Raw genomic sequence first — 27,452 nt, 5'->3', positions numbered from 1 at the left:
TAAAATGGGACGGGCGAGCCACAAAACTTCTTCTTCTAGAAGCTTTTTAGGGTTATACTGATAAGCGGTAAGACTGTTAATCTGATCGCTTTCCAGCCCCCCTGCTTTTATTATAAGTTCGGATTTATCGACACTCCAATCACAGCGAAAGGGCCATTCTTGGCCAGGAGGTGGTTGAACAATGATGAACCTTTCCCTCTAAGGGCCAACGTTAGATTTTAGGGTATCTAAAAATCGACAATCTTTACGAGCAGACAGGTAGAAGAAACCCCTATCGCCTGACATCTTAGAGGTGGTAAAGGAATACAGAGACCAAAAATTATCAAAATTGGATTCGAAGTGATGAACCCGCATTATTATGAAGAAACGAATAATATGATTGATGGAATTGGGAGATAACTGCATAGCACAAAGGTTTAAGTTGAGAAGAATGTTAGCTAGAGGGAGAAGCAGACTAGCCTCAAAATGCAAAACGGAGAAGGTGCAAAAACCCTGAGGAGGACGATGCATGCGATCAAAAGACCTAGGAACAATAACTTCATAGCTAATGGGGATAAAATACCTCTCCTTCATGCGATGAATAGGAATTTTTATAATGCTAGTAATATTGGCCTAAGGACTTATCATTAACATTTCTTGGTATTTAGGATGAGTAGGGAGTTCTTCCTGGATGGATGTTTCTAAGTTGGGTTCCGACCTAGTGATTTTAGAAGGGCCTAGTACAACAGATGGGGGAATAGGAACTGCACTACTGGACCGAGGAGAGGTCACAGATGTTGTCGAAGAGCTGATGCTTCGGGTTCCCGTTAAACAAACCTAATCTCATTCGGACAGCGAATAAGTTGTGGAGGGCTCTGTCCACTTGGGATTCGGACAGTTTCTTCTGCTCAATTGCTGATTTAGTGTAGTTCTTCAAGTAGGAGCCACAATTGACATCCATGCCTGCATTTTGTTGTCTCATGTGATACATATTTGTTCTTAACTACATATATACAATACGGGATAGCCCGAATCAGGTTCGACCAAATCTAACCGATCATATGGTAAATTCAATACATTTGTTGTCTAATTGATAATACAGAAAAAGTAATCAATCATATAACAAGTTATATACACTTACTCTATGATTGATTTGATTTAACAAAACCTTATTCGGTGAGAACTTATCAATACTGGAATGCATAATCACTATATGGAATGTCTTTTTAATTGTAATCCACAATTACATAGTACTAAGTTGTTAGAGGATTTTTATCATACTTTTGTATTATACAATGATGTCACATAGTGCGTTGCTTTGAAAAAATTACTAAAGAGAATTTTTCATAAAAAAAAATATTTTATTACTAATCATTATTTTCTGATTATTAATTATGTTAATGAGATCAACTAAGAAACGGGTCATATTACCTTTTAATTTATTGAATATAATGCAATTCATTTTTCTTCTTTTTTCCACTCCTCGATCCATTCGATTCCCGCTTAATTCCATTCCTACTTACCAATCATGCTCTAAAATTACAATCTAAAATGAACGAAATAGCTAATACTGTATTGAGAATAGCTAATACCATGTTGAGGAGATGGAAGGGCTAATTCCTTATCTAGAGAAACAAGAATTCTCATTGGATTAAGTATTCTCGGACGCAGATCATATCAATCACAATGTAGGAATGGACTTGAGAATGTTCGTTCTATTTCCATTCTATTCCTATGTACCAATCAGTTGCGAGGATTTTTTAATCATCATAGGAATTTCGATAATTTGATTTGTTTTTCAAACGGGAGTTAAGGGAAGGAACAACCATACCAGCGTTAAGTACATCTGCTACTGCATCCTCAGGTAATCTTGCATACTTGTGATCATCATGAATGGTCAGGACCGCATCGCAATCGGAGGTGATGTACCTGATAAATACCCAACCAATAAAAATAGAAAAGAAGTTTAACCACTTTTATCTACATAAATGTAAAATTTGTAATTATATAAAGGGATAGTTACATTTCTCTTTCTTGAAGTATGGTGTAATTACACGTAAATCTCTTGTTATTTGAAATTACATTTACTATTCCTGAAATTTGCTTCTATCTAACAAATAGATTCCTTCATTACTCAAAAATTAACTGAATTTGTTTATATTAATAAAAAAACTGAATGAAAATTGATGTTTACCCTTTATTGCCTTATTAATAATTTATTGCGGGTCAAATAATTTTTTTCTACCTAAATTACCCCTGTAACTGTGAAGATATACCTCCACATATGTATTAACGTGTAAAGATGTATAAGATTCTTTAGTCATAAAAAGATTTATTTGACCTGCAATAAGTCAGTAATAAGTCAATCGAGAATAAATATGAATCTTTATCCGATTTTTTTGTTAATATCAACAAATTCAATAAAATTAAATCATCAAAATGATTTATTTGTTAGATGGAAGCAAACTTCAGGAGCATTAAATGTAATTTTTCAAACCACAAAAATACAATTAATGGTTATTTAAAATATACGAGTAATATGTATAAGAACTATAGAAAACAAAAATGTATACTTCCAGAAATACCCATGAAAATGATGAGAATTACCCATGGAAACCCCATTCGCCACGGGCAGTTTTCGTCAAGAGGTTGTAGTCAGCACAGTTTGGGACCCCATTCACGCGGTTGTAAGCGCACATTATCCCACTCGCTCTCCCTTCTTCAACGCAACTTCTAAAGGGAGGTTGATATGTGTCTGCCAAATCTTGCTTTGTCACCTAAGTTCACCATAATTTCTTTAAAAATTAAGAAAAAACAATAATTTTACATAATTATGATAAAATATTAATTAAAAATAATTTGATACACCCATAAATAATTAAAAAAAAGTAATAATTACAAATGCATAACAAGATAATTGCTGGAATTTTTAATTTCTGTCGAAGTTAAAGAGTGTTTTTAATTTATAATTTTTAATTTTAAATTGCTTGAATTAAGTTGATTTATGTCAAATGTTATCAGCAATTTTCTACGGGTAGGATTTGAGTAATTAATTTTTCATTTTAATATATGTAAGATCCAATGGATAAGAGTCGAATCAGATCTAATTATTTTATATATAAAGGGAAAAATGCAAGCAACCCCCTTGTAATATCGCAAACGAGTAAATTATCCCCTTATGAAAAAATACCTCCCTATATTTTTTAAAATACAACAATTTACCCCACTATGATTTTTAAAATGAAGCAATTTACCTCCCTGTATAAGGAGGTAAATTGCTTCATTTTAAAAGGTACAGGAGATTAAATTGTTATATTTTTTTTATAGGGAGATAATGTGATTATTTTTAATATCACAGGGGGTAAATTGCTATTCACTCTAGATATAAAATGGGTAAAATCGAACAAAAATTCTAGGGTAAGATTTGAGTAAAATATTATCAACTAAATACCTCAAATTCTTAAACAAAATGACTATTTCCCTAAACTTTTCTATCATGCATATGTAAAATTAATAAAAGTTATTTTATGAACTATCACTTTAATAGTAAGTTATTTATTTAATTTTTTTGTTGTATATAATTAAATAAAAATAAAAAAAATAAGTTACACACATAAATAGCGCGTACTACAATAACTACTCTATATTATATAATTGAAGAGCATTTTATTAGTGTTTTTAATTTATTGGTATGTTAATTTTTTTATTTTTTCTATAAATTAAATAATTATTTTTAACTTCTCCACTCATCATGATTTTTAATAACTGATTTTGTGTTTATGTTATTTAAGGGTGAGCTTATATTTGTGTTGAGGACCACATACACAAGCAAATTTCAAATCGAGGGTGTAAAAATGAGGGAAAATATTGTGAGTAAAATTATGGCAAATTATGCCATCAATGGTTGGCGTTCCGACAGATGAAAAGTTTTTAAACATTACAGAATAAAATTCATAGTCTTACATGATTGATTGTTTGGCAACATGTATGACGATGATAACCCATTGAATGATGTATTACAAAAGGCACCTATATGTGCTATGCGCATCTTTGGTAGGATATTATGTCCAAGATGCTACGAGTAATACTGTCTCATTATTGTATTTAGATATATGGAGGATATTCATGAGGGTGGTACCTCAAATAGGGGTAGAACAATATTGGTTTATTTGTATCGAGAATTGTGTATGGCATCACAGCGAGGGAAAATCAATATCAATGATGCAATGCAGTTATTACAAATATGGGCATGGTCACATATCTTAACACTTGCACCGATTTTCTCGAATAATACGTCAGATTTGCTGCCAACATTGATTGACGACAAAAACATCCTACCTATCCCTCAATATGTTGCACGATACGCATATTGATAGTTATAAATATATCTCGTGATACATAATGTTTACTTAAATTGTATTGACGTAAATTTATTTTTAGGTGGTGGTATCATATGTGCCCTCCGTATTATTAGGAATTCATTGGACCGTATAAAAGAAAATGTGGTATGTGGGGCTAATATCTTTTGACATATAATATATTTCTTGATGTATAGATTCGAATATATTGATCAAGTGGTATGATATTGTAGTTTATTTGGAAACTATATAATGGTGACATACCCGAAGTTTGTTCATTGCCACTTTTTGCAATTCACATACCATGGAATATAAAATGTCCATTGATTCCATATGCAATTGTGGAGATGAATCACTCGAAATGGGTTCTGACAATATGCCTAATCTTTCTCATGGGTCCCCATTTATCAATTAAATATAAACGTCGTTTACTTACCAATAGGTTTGGGGGAATGTCTTGAACCATGACAAATTATCGAAGAACCCGTTCCAGCATCTCCACAATCGCATAGCGAATCAACGGACATCTTATATTCCATAGTGTGCGAGTTGCATAAAACGGCAGTGAACGAACTTTCAGGTGCGTCACCATCATATAGTGTTCAAATAAACTACAACATCATACGACTTGATCAATATATTAGCATCTATATGTCAAAAAATATTAGCCTAACATACCTCATTTTCTTTTATATGGTCCAACTTATTCCTAATAATATGGAGGGCATTGTAAATTGTATGTGTGTTGGATATATGATACGACCATATAAAAATAAATTTATATCAATACATTTAAGTTAATATTATATATCACGAGATATCTTTATAATTATTAATAAAATATATTGTGCAACATATGTAGGAATAGGTAGGGTGTTTTCGTCATCAATTGGCAGCAAATATGACATATTATTTGAGAAAATTGGTGCAAGTGTTATGATACGTGATCATACCCATATTTGTAATAACTGCATTGCACCGTTAATATTGATTTTTCCTCATGATGCCATAAGTAATTCTCGATACAGATAGTCCAACATTGTTGTACCCTAGTTTGAGGTACTACTCTCATGAATATCCTCCATATGTTGTAAATACAATAACAAGATGGTAGTACCCATAGTATCGGGGCACAATATCCCATCAATATTGCACATAGTACATATACGTGCCTATTGTAATACATCCTCCAATGCACTATCATCGTCATACGTATTGCCAAGCAACCAGTCATGTAAGACTATGAGTTTTATTCTTGAATGTTTAAAAAACTTTTCATCTGACCGGAACCCCAACCATTACCAACAATAATTTTTCCACTTTTGAATAATTCATTTTGTATCTACCCCTATAATAACATTACCTTCTATAAAAAGGGTTTAAATAATATCATATACATCCAATTTTACTTTCTCCCCAATTATGTTTTCAAACACCAATATTTTTATAATACATCTATTTTTATTTTTATTATACACATACTTTGAGTTAATTAATTTTTTATTATAAAAAAATTATATTATTATAATTTTTTTTAAATAAGTAATAAAATTATGACGAGTCGCGATTTCGTCAATAAAATACAGGGAAAAATTGCAAAAGAGCTGAACTCGGGATTCTAAATCTCGACTTGGGTAATTTTTGCCTTTTTTTGTTTAAATAAATTTATATAATTTAATTTATATATAATTAATTTTAACAACATACTAAATCCAAAAAATAATAAAATTAACATTGCATTAACTTAAAAAATTACAATTAAGGGTACAAATGTAATAGTTATTTATTTTGTATAATTGTAAAAAATTACATTAAACTATACAATTACAAATATAAAAAATATCAACCTGTTCCACAATTCCGTCTGTGGCGTTGACATCGAGGTTTTCTTATTTTCTCGCCCACATTTTGAGCTGGCTCATTTTGCGCCTCATTTTCATCACCACCAAATCGACTTGATGTTGTTGCGGAACTTGACTCCATATTGTCATGATATGCACCAAATGATGGAAATGGAATTGGTGAAATATTATATCTTTGTGTATATGGTTGATTAATACCAAAATCAAGGTCAAGAGAATAATCTTGTGTTTGGTTTGACATATATGGAGTCTATTGAAACCAACCACCTTGAGACGGTTGAGGCATATAATAATCTTGAGGCGGTTGAGGTACGTAATAATCTTGAGGTGGATATACTGTAGAAGGACCAGCTATATCCACCCCAATATCATGACATTCAACTGAACTAGTTGACATTCGGCTAGAACTTCTTCTTTGCCTGTGGGATGTTGTGGGAGCATCATCGGATGGAGAAACAATTTGTTGTGGCTGTTGGGTTATAACTTCCTTGATAATATGTAACCCATGTTCAAATCTATCCACTAATTGACTATATCCTTCGATATTTGGTGGTCTAGATCGACATAAAGTTTCAAAGGCATTCACCTCATTTGTCTGAAAAGTGTAGAAAAATAATGAGCCTTGTGTTGATAAAAAATATATATAATAAAATATATAATATTATATAACAACGTACCACAACTTGCAACATAGGTGCTTCTCCAGGTTGGTACCCCGCTTTCCACACGTCTATCAGTAGATGACGACACGAAATTTCTTGTTATGTTGTAGTATCATTCCCAATAACCTCGTTCTGTTTCCCTTCTATTGGAAATGAGTGGCCTATGTACAACTGTGTCATATCGTTTTTGCCATCTAGTGATATATTGTATGTGTTGTAGGGACCAATCTGCGCCCGCGTGATTTTTACGGGAAATCTGATGGAGGCTCATATCACGGCTATCCGTCGATTCTGGTACATTCTGCCTCATCCTGAATTGGCGAACAACCCGTTCGGGACGATGCATTTCAACTATTGCGTAGAATATCAATGGAACGGATAACCTCCACAACTGAGGGTTCAATTTATCGGCGTAAGCCATAATGACATCCGAGTCCATGTGATACAGCTGCCATATGAATTGTAATAAATACAAAGATGTAAATTAATACGAATTTAATTCACGGTATAAATATACAAATAATATTAAAAATAAGTTACCTAATCAGCCTGCATCTCATCCAATATTTCTCGTATGACTCGGACAGTTCCCCGAACTGTAGTGGTGAAAGTGTGCTGACAATTCCAAGTAGCACCATATGGTGCTATTGGGAGCCAGCGATTGCTGTCCATTTGGACTTGGCCCATAAATAACCATTGGGCACCAAGCCCAGGACAAAGTGGCGTAATCCGTGATCATGCCCAAATCTACACGAACAATACAAATATGTGTTATTAATGAATATTAATAGCAAAAAAAATATATAAGAGTTTTTAAGTCAATTTTACCTGTAGCAATTGCAGCGCCCCACCAATTGCCGCTTTGCCTTTTGTGCTGGCATTGCATAATTCGCGATATAAACATGTCAGCACAGCACTCCCCCAATTATAGTTCCTCGTGGTTTCTATATCTTCTAATTTTGAGAGATATAGTAATGAGACATAGTTACCTAAGAAATTTGGGCACGTCAATCCCACAAATAGAAGTAATGCAACGACACGTGTGTACTGGACGACGACAGCATGGGGAGTATTATAAGTGATTTCGACCGTCGCCAAATGAGATGTAATTGCGGATGTCTGTAGTCTCGAGCCCTTCAACACATTTGCATCCGGGCTAAAGCCTATGTAAGTAAGGCAATATTCTTACCATTGTTGTGTTGTGCGGTCGAGATCAATTCCAGTCACCGGCTCACCGTCTATTGGGAGTGCCCATATTATTGTATATCTTGTAGGATAATTGTGGCTTCCCCTACACGAAAATGAAAAGTGTGCGTCTTCGATCGCCACCTCTCCACTAATGCAGTGATGAGGTGTTGATTTAATTGAAGGCATCCTCACCTGTAAACTCCATAAAATCCTATTTAGTATAGAATTTCTTGTACACGCTCGGACATATTATTTTGGTGAAAATGACTTCAAAAGCTACCATCCGCACGCCGTGAAATTAGTACTGCATCTAGGTCACTTTTCGGAATATCGTCAGACCTATGTTGGGCTTGTTGAGATAAAACAATCTCATTACGAGGTCCATATATAGAACGTCTATCCATTTTTATGAAAAATAAATTGAAAATAACCTCACAATAGCTGCAGTTGAATGTAGTGAAAAACTTGAAAGATGAGAGTTATGAATGCAGTGATGTCCAACACCCTTCCTCCGTCAAATTTATAATGGTAGATGGGGGTGGGTGAATTTTTTTTTTAAATTTAAAAAAATTAAAATCTGGTCGCGGCCAGTCTTAAAACTAAGGCTGGCCGCGAACCAGCCGTGCTCAAAGGCTGGCGCTGCCAACCCTCATTAAAGGAGGGCTGGCAATTGCCAGCCCTTTTGTGTATATATATATACACACATATATTATATATATAATATATGTATATATAATATATGTGTATATATATTATATATATAATATATATTTGTATAATATATATTTATATATATGATAGATATAAATATATATATTTTGTATATATGTTTATATATATATGATATATGTGTATATATTATATATATATACATATAATATATATATTAACTGAGACGGTTGGCACGTACCAGCCTTATTAAAGGCTGGTAGGTCGTGTACCAGCCTTTAATAAAGGCTGGTAGGTCCCGTACCAAGGATGGAATATGCGACCTACCAGCCTTTATTAAAGGCTGGTACGCGACCTACAAGTCTTTAATAAGGCTAGTACGTGCCAGTCGTCTCAATTAATATATATATTATATTATATATATAATTTATGTATATATAATATATGTATATATTATATAATATAAATAATATTCATAATATATTATATAATATAAATAATATTTGTAATATATTATATACACAAAAGGGCTGGCAGCTTTGATTACAGGGCTGGCAGCTGCCAACCCTCCTTTAATGAGGGCTGGCAACGTGCCAGCCCTTGATTAAGGCTGGCCGCGGCCAGATTTTAATTTTTTTTAAATTTAAACAAAAAAATTTCACCCACCCCCATCAATCATTATAAATTTGACGGAGGAAGGGTTTTGGACATTCTCTGCATTCATAACTCTCATCTTTCAAGTTTTTCACTACATTCAACTACAGCTATTATGAGATTATTTTCAATTTATTTTTCGTACAAATGGATAGACGTTCTGTATATGGACCTCGTGACGGGACTGTTTTATCTCAACAAGCCCAACATAGGTCCGACGATATTCCAGAAGGTGACCTAGATGCAGTACTAATTTCACGGCGAGCGGATGGTAGCTTTTGAAGTCATTTTCACCAAAATAATATGTTCGAGCGTGTACAAGAAATCCTACACCAAATAGGATTTTATGATGTTTACAGGTGAGGACGCCTTCAATTAAATCAACACCCCATTACTGCATTAGTGGAAAGGTGGTCATCGGAGACACACACTTTTCATTTTCGTGTAGGGAAGCCATAATTATCCTATAAGATATACAAATAATATGGGCACTCCCAATAGACGACGAGCCGGTGATTGGAATTGATCTCGACCGCACAACACAATAATGGCAAGAATATTGCGTTACTTACATAGGCTTTAGCACGGATGCAAATGTGTTGAAGGACTTGAGACTACAGACATCCGCAATTACATCTCATTTGGCGGCGGTCGAAATCACTTATAATACTCCCCAAACTGTCGTCGTCCAGTACGCACATGCCGTTGCATTACTTCTATTTGGGGGATTGATGTGCCCAGATTCCTCAGGTAACTATGTCTCATTACTATATCTCTCAAAATTAGAAGATATAAAAATCGCGAGGAACTATAGTTGGGAGAGTGCTGTGCTGGCATTTTTATATCGCGAATTATGCAATGCCAGCACAAAAGGCAAAGCGGCAATTGGTGGGGCGCTGCAATTGCTACAGGTAAAATTGACTTAAAAACTCTTACACATTTTTTTTGCTATTAATATTCATTAATAACACATATTTATATTGTTCGTGTAGATTTGGGCATGGTCACAGATTACGCCACTTTGTCCTGAACTTGGTGCCCAACGGCTATTTGTGGGCCAAATTCAAATGGACAACAATCGCTGGCTCCCAGCAGCACCATATGGTGTTACTTGGAATTGTCAGCACACTTTCACCACTACAGTTCGAGGAACTGTCCGAGTCATACGAGAAATATTGGATAAGATACAGGAGGATCAGGTAACTTATTTTTAATATTATTCGTAGATTTATACCGTGAATTAAATTCGTATTAATTTACATATTTGTATTTATTATAGTTCATACGGCAGCCATATGACATGGACTCGGATGTCATTATGGCTTAGGCCGATGAATTGAACCTCCAGTTGTGGAGGTCATCCGTTCCATTGATATTCTACGCAATAGTTGAAATGCATCGTCCCGAACGGGTTGTTCGTCAATTCGGGATGAGGCAAAATGTACCAGAATCGACGGATACCCGTGATATGAGCCTCCATCAGATTTCCCGTAAAAATCACGCGGGCACAGATTGGTTCCTACAACACATACAATATATCACTATATGGCAAAGACGATATGACACGATTGTACTTAGGCCATTGATTTCCAATAGAAGGGAAACAAAACGAGGTTATTGGGAATGGTACTACAACATAACAAGAAATTTCGTGTCGTCATCTACTGATAGACGTGTGGAAAGCAAGTACCAACTTGGAGAAACACCTATGTTGCAAGTTGTGGTACGTTGTTATATAATATTTCATATTTTATTATATATATATTTTTTATCAACACAAGGCTCATTATTTTTCTACACTTTTCAGACAAATGAGGTGAATGCCCTTGAAACTTTATGTCGATCTAGACCACCAAATATCGAAAGATATAGTCAATTGGTGGATAGATTTGAACATGAGTTACATATTATCAAGGAAGTTATAACTCAACAGCCACAACAAATTGCTTCTCCATTCGATGATGCTCGCACAACATCCCACAGGCAAAGAAGAAGTTCTAGCCGAATGTCAACTGGTTCAGTTGAACGTCATGATATTGGGGTGGATATAGCTGGTCCTTCTACAGTATATCCACCTCAAGATTATTACGTACCTCAACCGCCTCAAGATTATTATATGTCTCAACCGTCTCAAGGTGATTGGTTTCAATAGACTTCATATATGTCAAACCAAACACAAGATTATTCTCTTGACCTTGATTTTGGTATTAATCAACCATATACACAAGGATATAATATCTCACCAATTTCATTTCCATCATTTGGTGCATATCGTGACAATGTGGAGTCAAGTTCCGCAACAACATCAAGTCGGTTTGATGGTGATGAAAAAATGAGACGCAAAATGAGCCAGTTCAAAATGTGGGCGAGGAAATAAGAAGACCTCGACGTCAACGCCACAGACGAAATTGTGGAACAGGTTGACATTTTTTATATTTGTAATTATATAGTTTAATGTAATTTTTTACAATTGTACAAAATAAATAACTATTACATTTGTACCCTTAATTATAATTTTTTAAGTTAATGCAATGTTAATTTTATTATTTTTTGGATTTAGTATGTTGTTAAAATTAATTATATATAAATTAAATTATATAAATTTATTTAAACGAAATAAAAATGGCAAAAAATACCCAAGTCGAGATTTAGAATCCCAACTTGGAGTTGGGATTTAGAATCCCGACTTCAGTTTTTTTGTAATTTTTTCCTATATTTTATTGACAAATTACGACTCGTCATAATTTTATTACTTATTTAAAAAAAATTATAATAATATAATTTTTTTTTATAATAAAAACTTAATTAACTCCACATACTTTTCAATCGAATTAAACAAACCATAATATCAATGGAGGTCCATTACTATTATTATTATCCTTTTATTTTAATGATAAAGTAATTTTGAGACTTTTGATGTAACAAGACAAGCCTGCACCTTTAGACAAGTTCAATAAAGGAGCTCTGACAACTGTCCTTCAATTATTTTGTAATAACGTTGACAGGAGAAGGAAAGAAGGAAGGAAGGCTGGCAGGCTCCAATATCAAGAAATGGATTCTTTGGACAAATTGTTCAGAGAAAATTGAATGAGAACAGTCCTTGGAACTTCCACAATTAATCTAAGGAATTAATTACTATTTATCCTCTTATTTATACAAAAATATTAATAACTATGAAATTATTTCAAATAAAAAAAATTAATTCTGAATTTTGAAGAGCTTAAGTTTGTATTCTTATTTTTAGTGAAAAATATGCGTTTTTAATTTTATATAAATTTTCGTACAAAATAAAAATATATTTGCATTAGTTAATGAAATTGTGAACTGTCATGTCAGATCAATATATTTTCAATGAGAACGTATATAAATAAATACTTTTTCGCACTAATTACTGTTTAAAAATTAAAACACGATCATGTTACGGCGAAACTAAAAAATTTAGGTAGTCGCGTTGCTCTTTCTTTCTTTCTTTTTTTTTTTTTTAAAGAAAAAAGGGATGTGAAAATTGAAAATAGAGAAAATGAGGACTCGAGAAGAGAAAGAAAGAGCGAGAAAAATAGAGATTAATAAAATAATTAAAATAAATTAATAAATCAAATAATTAAAAATATTAAAAGGATACTTTTCAATTATATATATATATATAATAAAATACAAAAATAAACTATTAAATTAGGGTGCGCCGTGATTGTCGGCCTTACCAATTGCCCAAAATGTCAATTCTAGTGATTAATACATGGGATGTTTCTCATAGTAAAATATTTGATATAATTACAAATAAATTCTCTATTATTTAAAAAATTAATATTCTTAAAATTTATTTTTATTTAACAAATATGTTTATTTATTAGTTAAAATTAATTAAATTTATTGATATTAATAAAAAAAATTAAATAAAAATTGATATTTATCATCACTTGACTAATTACTGATTTGTTGAATGCCAAACAAAAGTGAAGATATAATTTCTCACATGTATTAACGTGTAAAGATGTATAAGGATAATTCTGATCAATATGAACTTTTATCCAATTTTTTGTTAATATCATCAAATTCGATAATTTTCGATTAATGAAAAAATTTATTTATTATACGAATGCAAACTTCAAGAATATTAAATATAATTTTTTAAATTATAAAAAAATTACGTATAAATTATACCAAACATCGATGGATGAGAGTGTAACTATCCCTTAGTCCACTCGGTACAAACATTTAATACAGAGTACCAAATCAATGCAAATCTAACAATGATAGCGAAATTAAAATTTCATAATTATCGTATCGTAAAATCTAATTTCATCAATATATGTGTATTTATTTATTTTAATATTTTTTTTGTATATCCAGTAATTAAATAATTGTCATGTATTTTTTAATTTTTAATAATAAAGATTATAATCAACTACAAGAGATTTACACTTTGGCATCTCAAATTAGATGAAAAATTCCATCGAAAAGTGATCACATGGTATTTCTTAATGATAAAAACATCAATTTCATATTTTATTTTTATTTTTATTTTTCTGGATGAATTCGTGTTCGAAATGATCAATTTAAATAAAAATAATAATTATAATTCGGATGATAATGTGCAATTCAGTTGATATAAAGGGTAAATTACAAGGGGCTCTCCAAAAATTTATCATAATTATAAATACACGCTTATTATTTAAAAAAATTATAAATACCTCTCTGAAATTACAATTACAAATACTCATTGTAGGAGATATTTATAATTTTTCAAACATTCAAAATGTATTTATAATTATAATAAATTTTAAAAGAGTCTCTTGTAATTCTACGTTAGGGATGAGTAGTCATTTATCCCCTGTGATATTGAAAATGAGCACATTACCCCTATGAAAAAATTATAACAATTTACCTTTTATGATTTTTAAAAATGAATCAAATTTACCTCCTTATACAGAAAGGTAAATTGCTTTATTTTAAAAAACTTATAGAAATAAATTATTGTATTTTAAAAAATATAGAGAGATAAATTATTATTTATTTTTTCATAAAGAGATAATTTGCTCATTTAAAATATCACCATATGATTGCTTGTATTTTGTCTACTAACCTTAGCATCAAAGCCGAGGCGATTGAAGCCCTTCCAGTTGTCCAAATCATAAGCAGTGAAGTGTTTGCAGCAAGCAGAGGCCAGAAGATGACCGGTCTGCCCGCCATTGTACCTGTCCCCTTGAATTCCCCTCACAAACGCCACCGAATACCTACCCGCAACCAATGGGTCTTCGCCAGGTGTCTCCTGCCCTCTGCCCCACCTTGGGTCTCTGTATATATTTATGTTGGGTGCCCAAAATGTCATCCCCTTTGCTTGCCCTTCATTGTACACTCCTCTTGCCTCTTTTCCAATTGCCTATTATTTATTTTTAAAAGAAAAACCCAAAAATTAAAATTAAATATTTATTCTTTTTATTCATATATTTATATTTATAATTACATAATTTTATCAAAACGTATAAAAAAATAAGAGTTTTTTCCATGATTTCTATTTTTGTGTTCGAAATAAATTATAAATTAAATAATAGTAAAAATTTGAAATGTTTCAAGACAAAAGTAAAACAATAATTGTTGTCACACGCGATTCCCGCAAATATATAAAAATAATTTTGATATAAGATTATAAAAAAAAATTGTGAAATGAATAAATTATAATTATAAATTGTAATAAATATGGAGAAATAAGATGAGAGACAATTGTGGAGTAGTGAGTTTAAAAGACAATATATAATTATAAAATTATTAAAAAATATTAAAATGACTAATTTGAAAAAAAAATTTAAAAGAAAGAGATAAAATAAAACTTTAATTTGAATATTCAAAAACTAGTAGAATAGAATATTTTCTTTTATAATTGTATAGATAATTCCAAAAACCATAATTTAAGTAGAATTGAGATCAATAAATTATAGAGATAATTACATATATAATTCCTTATATATGATTTATTTGTATAAATTGTACACTCTTTTTGAAAAATTATACGTACATTCATAAGAACGTCAACATCATTTAAATAAATAACCTATTTTTTTTAAAAATTATAAATATACGAATATCAACAACGTTACATAAACTACTTTTCATTTTTTACTGTAAAATAATTTTTGTAAATACACAAAATACGAGAATAATTTATGTGAATAAATGTAATTATTAATAAATTATATATAATATACGGTGAGGTTACAAGTGTAATACGTATGCGTATCGGCTTTACCTGACCAATGCGGTACCAGAGATGAGAATCAAAGGTGGAAGCGGAGAGGATGACTTGTGGGAAGCTGGTGGCGCCGGAAATTCGACCGCCGAAAGTAATGCCGCGCCCGTAACCGGAGACGCCGTGCAAGGCCTCCGACCACCACTCGTAGGCGGGGACGCCGAGCCGCGGGATGGCCGGGGCCGAGTTAACGAGCTGAGAAATCTTCTCGTCCAGCGTGAGGCGGGACACAAGGTCCCGTGCTCTTTGGTGGATGGGCAGAGCGGTTCGGCAGAATGGGAATGAGTGCGTTTGCGGGTCGGATGAGTCGCACGAGAACGGCGGCTGAGTGGAGTCGGCGCGGAGGAGGTGGATTGCTGTGAGGAGGAGTGTGAAGAGAGTTGGGATGGGGAAATGGAGTTCCATTGTAGGGAGGATGGGTGAATGGCTGTGTGAGTAAGATGATTTGTGGGTGTTGGGAATATATGTGAAGTGCATCAAGCAAGTAAAGGTATGCTTCATAACAATTAATTAATATAATTAATAGTTACACCTACCATATAATTATAGATATATTTTTTATTATTTAAAAAATTAAAAATATTTTTTTATTTTAAAATTCGTCCAACAATAAACCCATTTAATTAGCTTTTATTAGATTTTCATTTAATTTTTATGGTGAATTAAACAAAATGTCCATTTGGATTCTGAATTATAATTTTATATACTTTCTAAAATTTTGTAAAATATTTTTATGAACTAATATTTTCTACATATTATTTATTTTACCAACCCTAAATTTTTTTATATACTTTTGCAAATATTTATTTTATTTTTTTAAAAATTTCAACAAGAATAAAGAAGTGATGTCCAGCTAACTATCTAAAAACAACATAATTATTTTTCATCTAAAGGGAATATTTGTAGGTTTTCAAATAACGAGGGGTACGGTGGGTATTAGTAATTATGCCAAATCTTAGAAGAGATAGTTGTAGTTTACCATAATAGTTTTATTGAAAAAGTAGTTGAAATATTGGAAAATTGTAGTCCAAACTCAGATGAACCACACAACAAATTTAATACACTTATTATATTGTTGGCATATAATTTAAAAAGAGTGAATAATTAATTATATGACAAGTATAATAAACTTGTTAGTTGATTGGTTAGATTTGGACAGATCTATTTTGGGTAAAAAACTTTGTATTGAAATATTTATGATTTATGTTCATATATTTATTTATTGTAATTGTAAAAATACCACTACAAAAAAGTCGAATTTGGGGCAGATTGGACGATTGTTCCACACTGAAACAGACATTGGCAGGAACAGCAATAAGTCGATGATGTCACAATCCTCTTTTTTTTATGTTATGTATTTTTGAGACGGCACAACTGTTACAAAAAATATTCCAAAGTTAGTGTTACAAGGACTCTGAATATATTCAACACCGTGATGGACATGAAGGAAATAAAAGGACTATGAATGCACGGAAGGACCTGAAGATATGTAATCGATTGAAGCTTGGGGTGGACAAAAAGAGGTCGAACGTGATGCCCGTATATGCCCTGATGACGGAGTAGAAGATGAGGATATGTGAATAAATTAGTCATCTTAAGTTTTCTGACGGTTATGCATCTAATTTGGCCCGTTGTGTCGATATGAAGGAGCTGAGGATGCATGGCATGAAGAGCCATGATTATCATGTATTCATATAGAAGATGATCTCAATTGCCTTTTGTGAAATGCTTCTTGAGCATGTGTGGAGTGCGTTGATGGATGTCAGCCTTCTATTCCAAATTCCATATTCGATGACATTAGATGTCAACAAGGTACAAGAACAAGAAGGTAGTGTTGCGACCATCTTGTGCAACCTCGAAAAATGTTTCCGCCAGTCTTTTTCGGCTCAATGAAGCACCTAATCGTTCACCTGCCATATGAGGCATGCGTGGAGGGCCCATGCAATACAAATGTATATACCCATTTAAGAGGTAAATACAGGAGATATTATAGTTTTTTTAAAATATTTCTAGTGTCATCTGTTTTTTAATAAATATTTGTACGAATAGATTTCTCCGGACTTGAAAAAGAAGGTAAAAAATAAAGCGCACGTCGAAGCATCAATTGTAGAGGCAATCTTGCAGATGAAATCGGACTATTCACTTCTCACTACTTCAAGCCACAGATTCTTTGTAAGCGAAGCAGACCCCGCAAAAACGACGACCTTGTGGTGAATGAAAATCGTATCCAACGATCTATTTTCAACCATCCTGGCCAAGCAAGTGGTGCCTCAAAAAAGAGGTGGCTCAGTAGTTCAGAACCTCACATAATTGACACGTACATCTTGTGCAACTGTGAAGTAGTCATACCATACTACGAGTACGTGTAAATATAACAAATAGTTTATAAAATTCTTATTTAGAGTTTTAACCTATGTATTGATATGTACTCTATTTTTTTTTACATACAAGTCATTTTTAAATGAACTCTACAAGCACCACCATTTAGAGGACCCCAACATTGATCTACTAGTAGCTACTAAATTCAAGGATTGATTTAAACGTTGTGTAAGTAGTGCCTTATAATTGTGTTATAACTATAAAATGATCAGTTGTTAATTTTCTCTAATATGTGCATTGCAGGTGAAACCCGTATTAAACTACACAGACAACGAGCTGTTGAAGTTGCAGTACTGGGGTCCTACCACTGAGGTAACAATATTCCCGTATTACTTTGTGAATGGTTTCAATTTTCATATTGAACATTATGGCATAGGCAAGTCAACTATGAATTTTTTGGTATATGTTAAAAGCTCATCATATACAAACACGGATCGTGACTTCTATGGGATACTCAAAGACATAATTCAGATAGACTATCCACTTATCCCGAACATGCACATCTTTTTGTTCAAGTGACGTTGGATCGATCCCATGAGAAGTATGAAGATACATTCTCATTATCACCTCGTTGATGTAAATTTCAAAAGGTATATTAAAAGGATGAACCATTCTTCCTAGTGCAACAAACAGTACAAGTATACCACATGGTGTGACGTTCGTAGAAATTTTCACATAATTGGGAGACTAATTGGTAATTATTAGAAATTTAAATTTAATTAGTAAATAAATTATAAATTAAATTTGAGATATAATAAAATTTGAACTGATTAAATTGGAGTTCGTTATAATATTCAAAGAAAATTATATTAATTAAGAAAATTAAGAAGGACGTGACTGGTATTTTGAGAAAAAATTAATTAAATATATAAAATAATAATAATATTATATATATAAATAATATATCTATACAATTGAGGGGGAGAGAGAGAGTTTTGAAGTGAGGCAATGGGGCCTCTCTTGTTACCCCTTCTCATTTTAATACACACACATACAGTACACACACACATAATACATAGGGCAAAAGGCAATTTTCGTCCCACAACTATAGGCCATTTTCGTTTTAGTCCCGTAAGTTTCTAGGGTTTCAATTTGGTCCCGTAAAACTGAAAAATTCGCAATTTCAGTCCAAATTTGGCCGAAAAAATTTGTGGGTCGCCGGAAAAAGTCACATGCGATGCATGTGATTTTTAAAATTGGGGATTCGATCCTGATTGGCTGGAGAAGTTGATGTGGCACATATGTGGCGCATACGTGGAAATTAAAAAAAAAAAATTGACTCATCTCAAAAGAATGGCAAAGGCGGAGGACGGCTTTTGTCGGATCTTTGCACAGAGGTGATCAAAATTGATGGGACTGGTCTCAAAAGATTTGCCAGAACGAGAGGCGTTCAACGATGGTCTTTCGAGCTGGTGGTTCGTTCAGACGAAGGAGAAAACGCCGGCGGAAGGTGCAATCGCGGCGGACGACGACTGAGATCTTCAAAATGATGGATCTTTGCACCTAGTTGATGAAAATGGATGAGACTGGTCCCATTAGAACCGCAGTGAGGAGACGAATCCAATGGTACCAATCTGCAATCGTGGGTCGTCCTGTCGCCGACGAATCGACGAGAATAATCCGCGGCGGTCAATTTCAAAGCCCAGTCGCTGTCGTGGTCGGATCGCAAAATTGATTGAGGGGTTTTGTTCTCCTCACTATGGGTAATTGAATGGTATATGTGGTGGCTAGAAATTTCAAGTAACGGCGGCGGAATTGAAGAGAGAAGGTGGCGGCGAATGGCGGGGATTTCACAACTTTGATTTCCCATCAGTTTTTTTTTTTATTTTCCACGTATGCGCCACATATGCGCCACATCAGCTTCTCCAGCCAATCATAATCGAGCCCCCAATTTTAAAAGTCACATGCATCGCATGTGACTTTTTTCGGCGAGCCACAAAATTTTCCGGCCAAATTTGGACTGAAATTGCGAATTTTTCAGTTTTACGGGACCAAATTGAAACCCTAGAAACTTACGGGACTAAAACGAAAATGGCCTATAGCTGTGGGACGAAAATTGTCTTTTAATTCATATTAAGAAAAAATTTGCACTCCTCCCTCTCGCGGAAAAACTAAAAACAGAGGTACAAAAGATTCTATTTTAATTCATATTAATTAGTATAATCATTTCCTTAGTTACACCATTTATTAAATATTATTTATATTGAGCGATATACTATTTAATCGAAGTATTTTACGATTTTAGCTATTTAAATTAGTGTCGTATTAAATATCATATTTGATATAAAAATGATATAGTTGGGTAATTAAAATATTAGATTTATTAGATTTAATTATTATTATAGCTAATTTACACAATTCCATCGGAATGATTAAGCAAATATGTAATTCTATTTATTGTTGTTTAATTAAATTATATAGCAACGATAAATTGATAGAAATTCATAGAAATATTTCGGAAATTATATTTAAAGAATGTAATGTTATTAAAAAGGGAAGATGAAGTTTTAGTGATAATCTCATTTACGGATGTTATTAAAAATGATAGTTATAAATATATAAGGGGTTTGATTAAATGAATTCTTACGAATTAGTTTATAAATTAAATATATATTATTGAAAAGTTTAGAAAGTGTAGTTATCTAAAATAAAATGGAACAGGGGTTTGGACCTTAATATAAATAGAATATTAAAAGATTGGTAGAAAATGTATGAATATTATATAATATTTTATTTAGAGTTTATGATATTCTATATATATATATTGATCATACGTATTATATTCTATTATAGGACGTGACGACAAAGTAGAGGGTTGAGCAATCCCTCGTGAAATTGAAGCATTTTGGGATATAAGGTAAGTATAGCTAATTGAATTTATATATATATATATATATATATATAGATATGTGTAGTATTGTATATATTATATATATTGATTTTTTGGATGCGATCGTGGACTTAGCTTTATATTATTATACGTGGCTTTCGTATATTGATTGTTTATATAATTAGTTGTGGATTATTTGTTAGATTACCCTAATATCGGTTGAATTGTTATTATGTGTCATATGTGTTTGTAATGATTGGACGTGAGAGTGGTATGATTACATGATCATATAATTGATTGTCGTAAGAAATCAAATTGGGAGTTATTATTGAGGAAGAAATTATTATAAAGAAAAGAATGATGATCGTGAATTGAAATAAAAGATGATGCTTACCTAGTTGGGAACGCAGTCACTAGTTTATGAAAATGTGATTGATAATATGATATGAAAAATATATGAATTAATCTGGATACCATGGCGCGTAGGTTACCGGGGTATTCCGAGTAACGATGAATATGATGTGCTGTTAGCCATACACTGGGGTGGTGTGGGGGTACCATGTTTGTTGTGATGTCTTGTGTTGATATTGCTACACAGCTGGAGTAAAAGAGTGTGGGAATATCACATACAATGGATATCCTATGCTCTTAGCTACACACTGGAGTGGTGTGGGGGTACCATGTTTGTTGTGATGTCTTGTGCTGATATTGCTACACAGTTGGAGTAAAAGAGTGTGGGGATATCACATCAACGGTATCGTGTGTTGTATATGATACGACGATGGCCGACGAAACTATTGACTGATGTACTCCAACTAGAGTAAGTGGGGCCTTTAGCTAATAAATGATAACGTCAAATATTATGTCGTGGATTGATTTACAGTTGTGAGTATGTATTACTGCTTATATATGATGTTGCTATATGACGAATGACTATTGTCAATGTGACTGCATGTACGTGAATCGTTGCCTGTGTATATACATATATATAGACTGATTAGCAATACTTATTGAGTAGGCAGTTCATTCCTTGCCACGTACTTTCTAGGAGATAGGTCACATTGACTAGCCACATCGGACTTCGAGCCGTGCCGTGGTCTTTATTAGGTAGGTCAGCCGTGACATCTGAAATCGGAGTTTTTGGCTAGTTGGTTGTTAAATAGTCTAGTCTCTTATCGGGTTGGTGTTTAAAATTGTGGTACTACTTTCCTTGAGGTTATGTACATAAGCACATCTAGGGAGAGTAATATAAACTTTTGGTGGTATTTATTATCTTTTGTGATATATATTATATTGATAAATTAGAATTTATTTTACGGGTTGAAAGGGAATTACTTATAGAACGAGTTCTAATTAAGAAAATGATGAAATAGTGATAAATTAAATGTAGCGAGTAGGGGTGCTACATATGGAGTACCCTAGCATGAAGAGAGACAAAGTTGACTGGATGGTTGTATGCAAAACCAAAGTTCGAAGAATCATTAATGACTCTTGATGGACCAAAATCGCATTTCAGCTAGAGGAAATCATACCTACTCCACAAGTTGTTGCAGAAAATCATAGTTATAACCTGCATGATCCAAATGGTATACAATTAGTCGTTGATCTTTTTGTGGCACATCGACATCGAGGAGGTACATCTCGCTCGACAAATGGTGAATCTGATGACGAATATGACGAAGATAACTTTGATGAAGATTACGAGACTGAATAAGGCAATAATTATGATCGAAAGTTTACTTTTTCAAACATTTTAAGTTTATTCATTCTATATGAATTATAAATTCTTAAGAAAATTTATAATGTTGGGACGATTTTATGCGGCACAAACTGTCCCACACCATTCTAAATAGGCACGATCTACATTAAAGGGTATCATCCCTATAGGACCATTCCATAGTGTACGTGAATAATGTTAAATCTCAACTAGGAACGAATTTATATATAATAATCGTTCCAGAAACTATTCCACCCTACACCAGAAAAGGGAGGAAAATTCAAAAAAATAGGAACGGTTGGTTTCATTTGGTTGTTCCTAGATGAGTTCCACAATAATTTGATTTGGCGCCATTTGAAAAAAGAGAGGGAAATTTACAATTAGGAATTGTCACTAATTAGACAATCATTCCTAAAGTTAAAATTGTTACAGATCGTACTAAAATGTGAGCAAACTGTTCTTAAATTTTAAAAAAATGACTCGTGCACGTCCCAATTACGATATCTCAACATCCGCGAACCTGATTAATTTCAAACTTAAATGCATATAAAATCATGTAATATGTGAATATATCTCTCAGTCTGATTTAAAATCACATGTCCTGATTGTTAGTTGCATCATTTTCAACCTCGCTTCTTATGAACCAGATACGATATCTCCGTATCCGTATAATAAAAATGTCCAAAACTTCGTTGAATATAGTCTTTTGTCTAATCATATCTAATAGTTTGATATAGTCTTTTGTATTCTTAGATACATTCAGTCTATCATCAATGTAGACAAACATAAATTTAAAATAATCTTTAAAAATATTACTATTTTTCTTTGAAATATCTGGGTGCATTAGCTAATACCATTGGTAGTACATTCCAGATACATTGTCCCTGCAGTATGGAGAATGCAGTAAATTTTTCGAAGTACCCGTTTCTAATGAAGTGCATCTTGATGAGACTTCATTGCCATTCTGCCATTACGCTTTTTGAATCTCTTACAAAAATACGGGCTTTGGTATTTTTTGGGGTACTATCCCATCCGATCTTAATAGAATCCTCCAGGCCTAACTCCAATATTCTTATGAAGTTTCTTTTATCGAGTTGTAGGTTTATTGTTATTAACTTCATGGGTACAACCCATTCATCTATCAACTTTTTGATGTTTCGACAGTTGATAACACTAAGTTAAGTATAGTGTCATATGGATGTAAGGGATGGAGCATGCTCCTTGCCCAAGGTGTATTTATGGCACTCTCTTTTGATCCATCCTAGATTTTCTCTTAATCAGGTTCCCACAAATGTCGAGGTGGCATTAGTGTGAAAATCTGTACTTTCTCTCATTGGATAATCGCATGGAGGATCATTTGAATCTGTACTTCCCTCCAACAGTGGTAGTGCTGGAGTGATTTCATTGGTTTGAATGTTGACTAAGTCCATAATCCCAAGTCGGGAAAAGAATTCAACCAATTCCTGTAGATTTGATAAATCTGCTCTCGTTACCTCCATTACTTTATGAATTCGATGGTTTCAAGGAGCAAATTGTCTCTTGTCTTTGTCGTAGAAGTGATACTGTTCCAAAGACATCCCTAATTCGCTCTTGTCTAGATCAAGATGTTTCAGGGTTTTCCCTCTGATTTCTCTTTAGATCTGTAAGATCTTTATGTAGATCTAGAAGGATCTTGAGGATCTCGTCCACCTTTTGACTCAAAGTTTCTATTTTCATAGGCATATGGATTAACCTATGCCATAGTCTTGAAATGTCTTTTAAATTTCTCTTAGATCTTATGAGATCTATTAGGTATCCGGCTCGAACTCTTTCCAATCTATTCCTTTAATCATAATTTGCAGAACTGTATTAGTGAAGGAATTTACCCGTCCCATTCCTACTTGATGGACTTTGGTTGCTTGTAGGATTTTCAGTGCATTCCCTGGTAGCACCTTCTGGATCTGGTAAATTCTCCAGCATTCTTCTTGTTCCTCCTTGGTAAGAGGTTCAGGATCCAGTTTTGTGGCATTCTTTAGAATTCCTAAGACGAAATTCCTTCTCTTGTTTCTAGAAATTTAGAAATACTCTTGGTTGTCACTCGAACTTTCATTCCGTGTTTGGAGATAATCTTCTTCATTTTCTAGAATTTTTCATAGAGAAATTACATCTCTGTTCTTTCAAAATCTAAAATTATTCCTTGTAGTAACTCGAACTTTTGTTCGGTTCCATTATATTAAAGAGTCTCCTCTATTAGTGGGTAAAAATATCTACATATAATATAAACATATATTTTTTTTAATAAGCCTAGGCTCTGATACCATTTTCAAGGCATGGGACTAGATCTGGGAGAAATCAAACTTTTTTGGGGCTAAAATGATATTTTCAAATATAGGGCATAGTATCAAAACTGTTAATACAAAAACTAAGGTACTATATTGAAACTTTCATAAACTATGGTTTCAAATCTGGACATTTTAAGAAGTATGGTACTTGAATCTCAAAGTGACCTATAGTACAGTACCAATTCTGCATTTATCTCTATAATACATGAAATTCATCAAATTCAAATATATATACACAACTCGAAAGTCAATTACTCCACTCTGAAAAAAATATTTGTGAAACTAATAGATTTATTCATGTGCTGCGCAAATACTTCTTAATTCAAGGCCAAAGAGAACTCGTGCATATTTTCTAGCCTTCTATGATCTATTTTTTTCGAAGTACCCATTTCCAGTGAAGTGTTTCTAGATGAGACTTCATCGCCATTCCACTTTTTGAATCTTTGGCAAAGATGCGGGCTTTGGTATCTTTTGGGGTATTATCGCATCCGATCTTCACAGAACCCTACAAGCTTAACTCCAATATTCTTATGAAGTTCTTTTTATCGAGTGGTAGGTTTGTTGCTATTATCTTCATGGGTGAAACCCATTCATCTATCAACTTCTTGATGTTTTGACAGTCGATAACATCCAAGTTAAGTATAGTGTCGTATGGATACAAGGGATGGAGCATGGTCTTTGCCCAAAGTGTATTTATGGCAGTCTCCTTGGATCCGTCTTGGATTTTCTCTTAATCAGCGTCCCATAAACGTTGAGGTGGCGTTAGTGTGAAAATATGTACTTTATCTCATTGATGATCCCATGGAGGATTATTTGAACCTGTACTTCCCTCCAGCAGTGGTAGTGCTGGAGTGATTTCATTGGTTTGAATGTTGACAAAGTTCATAATTCAAGTCGGGAAAAGATTTTAGCCAATTCCTGTAAATCTGATAGATCTGCTCTCATTATTTCCTTTACTTTATGGATTTGATGGTTTCAAGGAACACATTATCTATTGTCTTTGTTGTAGAAGTGATACTGGTCCAAGGGCATCCTTAATTCGCTCTTGTCTGGACCTGTATGTTTCAGGGTTTTCTTCTGATTTCTCTTTAGATCTATAAGATCTTTATGTAAATCTGGAAGGATATTAAGGACCTCGTCCACCTTTTGGCTCGAAGTTTCTATTTCCATAGGCATATGGATTCATTTATGTCCATAGTCTTGAAATATCTTTTGAATTTCTCTGAGATCTTATGAGATCTATTAGGTATCCGGCTCGAACTCTTTCCAGTCTGTTCCATTAATTATAATTTGTAGAATTGTATTAGTGAAAGAATTTACCCGTCCCCTTCCTCCTTGATGGACTTTGTTGCTTGTAGGATTTTCAGTGCATTCCCTGGTAGCACCTTCTGGATCTGGCGAATTCTCCAGCATTTTCCTTGTTCCTCCTTGGTAAGAGGTTTAGGATCCGGCTTTGTGGCCTTCTTTAGAATTCCTAAGACGAAATTCCTTCTCTGGTTTTCAAAAATTTAGAAATACTCCTGGTTGTCACTCGAACTGTCATTCGGTGTTTGGAGATGATCTTCTTCCTTTTCTAGAATTTTCATAAAGAAATTACATCTCTATTCTTTCAAAATCTGAAAGTGTTTCCTGTTATAACTCAAACTTTCGTTGGGTTCCAATATCTTAATGAGTCTCCTCTATTAGCGGGTAAAAATATCTAAATATAATATAAACACATTTTTTTTTAATAAACTTAGGCTCTGATACCATTTTCAAGGCATGGGACTGGATCTGCGAGAAATCAAACTTTTTTGGGGCTAAAATGATATTTTCAAATATAGGGCATGGTATCAAAACTGTTAATACAGAAACTAAGGTACTATATTACAATTTTGATAAACTGTAGTATCAAATCTGGATTTTAAGAAGTATGGTACTTGAATCGCGAAGTGACCTATAGTACAACACCAATTTTGCATTTATCTTTATAATACATGAAATTCATCAAATTCAAAATTATTAAATTTCTCCTCAACTAATTTTTATTTTTTGTATTTCTTATATAGAGTTGGATACTTACAAAATTATTTAAAGATTTATATATAATATGATAGTTTTTATTATTAATATATTGCAAATGAATAATAAATTATAAAAAATATATAAAATCGGGTGGGTCCGACATAAAATCCATACCCTGCCTCGGACCCAGCCAGGTCCCAATCCTCGGACCCACCTCAGATAATTCACATAGAAAAAGAAAAACATCTATATTTTTGGATGGAAGGAATTGAATTGAAATCACTTCATATTAAAAGAATTTAAAATGGGTTAAATGCAATTTACCCCTTAAGATATTAGATATGAGCAAAAAATTCCATATGAATCTTTTTTTTTTAGCAAATTACTCTATATGTTTGAAAAATCCCCAATTTAAACCGTTGGGGGCATGAGGGGGGTGTTGGATAACTTACTAATTGTTTCGTAAAGGGGGTTTTGTTCACAACGGGGTAAATTGCATTTAACCTATTTAAATCTTTCAAGTTTCAACATTCTACAAAACCTAGCTTGAAATGTGAGTAGAAGGATTTGAAATTTTTCTTAGTA

At 33.1% G+C, this 27,452-nt stretch overlaps 1 protein-coding gene and 2 long non-coding RNA genes across 4 annotated transcripts; 1 reads left to right on the top strand and 2 right to left on the bottom strand.

The window, feature by feature from the left end:
* Nucleotides 1-748: 748 nt before the first annotated feature.
* Nucleotides 749-16,087, bottom strand: LOC148788928 (putative beta-D-xylosidase 7). Its single transcript, XM_088877518.1, has 5 exons — nt 15,617-16,087; nt 14,456-14,752; nt 2,587-2,756; nt 1,811-1,908; nt 749-942 (listed from the first exon to the last, which is right to left on the bottom strand). Exons 1-5 carry the CDS (start codon nt 16,019-16,021, stop codon nt 749-751), a joined length of 1,164 nt encoding a protein of 387 aa, XP_088733644.1. The 5' UTR covers nt 16,022-16,087.
* LOC105155527 (uncharacterized) lies at nt 6,042-8,720 on the bottom strand. 2 transcript variants are annotated; one of them, XR_016063970.1, is made up of 4 exons: nt 7,690-8,720; nt 7,402-7,608; nt 6,877-7,309; nt 6,042-6,794 (listed from the first exon to the last, which is right to left on the bottom strand). It is a non-coding gene; the product is annotated as an uncharacterized LOC105155527 (long non-coding RNA). The 2 variants fall into 2 exon arrangements; XR_016063969.1 differs by having other exon boundaries at nt 7,402-8,719.
* LOC148788929 (uncharacterized) lies at nt 10,955-12,493 on the top strand. The gene is made up of 3 exons (XR_016063972.1): nt 10,955-11,095; nt 11,180-11,791; nt 12,378-12,493. It is a non-coding gene; the product is annotated as an uncharacterized LOC148788929 (long non-coding RNA).
* Nucleotides 16,088-27,452: the final 11,365 nt, after the last annotated feature.

Source organism: Sesamum indicum, linkage group LG2 (assembly GCF_026168435.1).
Source record: "Sesamum indicum cultivar Baizhima isolate 11 linkage group LG2, ASM2616843v1, whole genome shotgun sequence".
Taxonomy (NCBI): domain Eukaryota; kingdom Viridiplantae; phylum Streptophyta; class Magnoliopsida; order Lamiales; family Pedaliaceae; genus Sesamum; species Sesamum indicum.
This window is presented reverse-complemented; position numbering and strand designations above follow the sequence as displayed.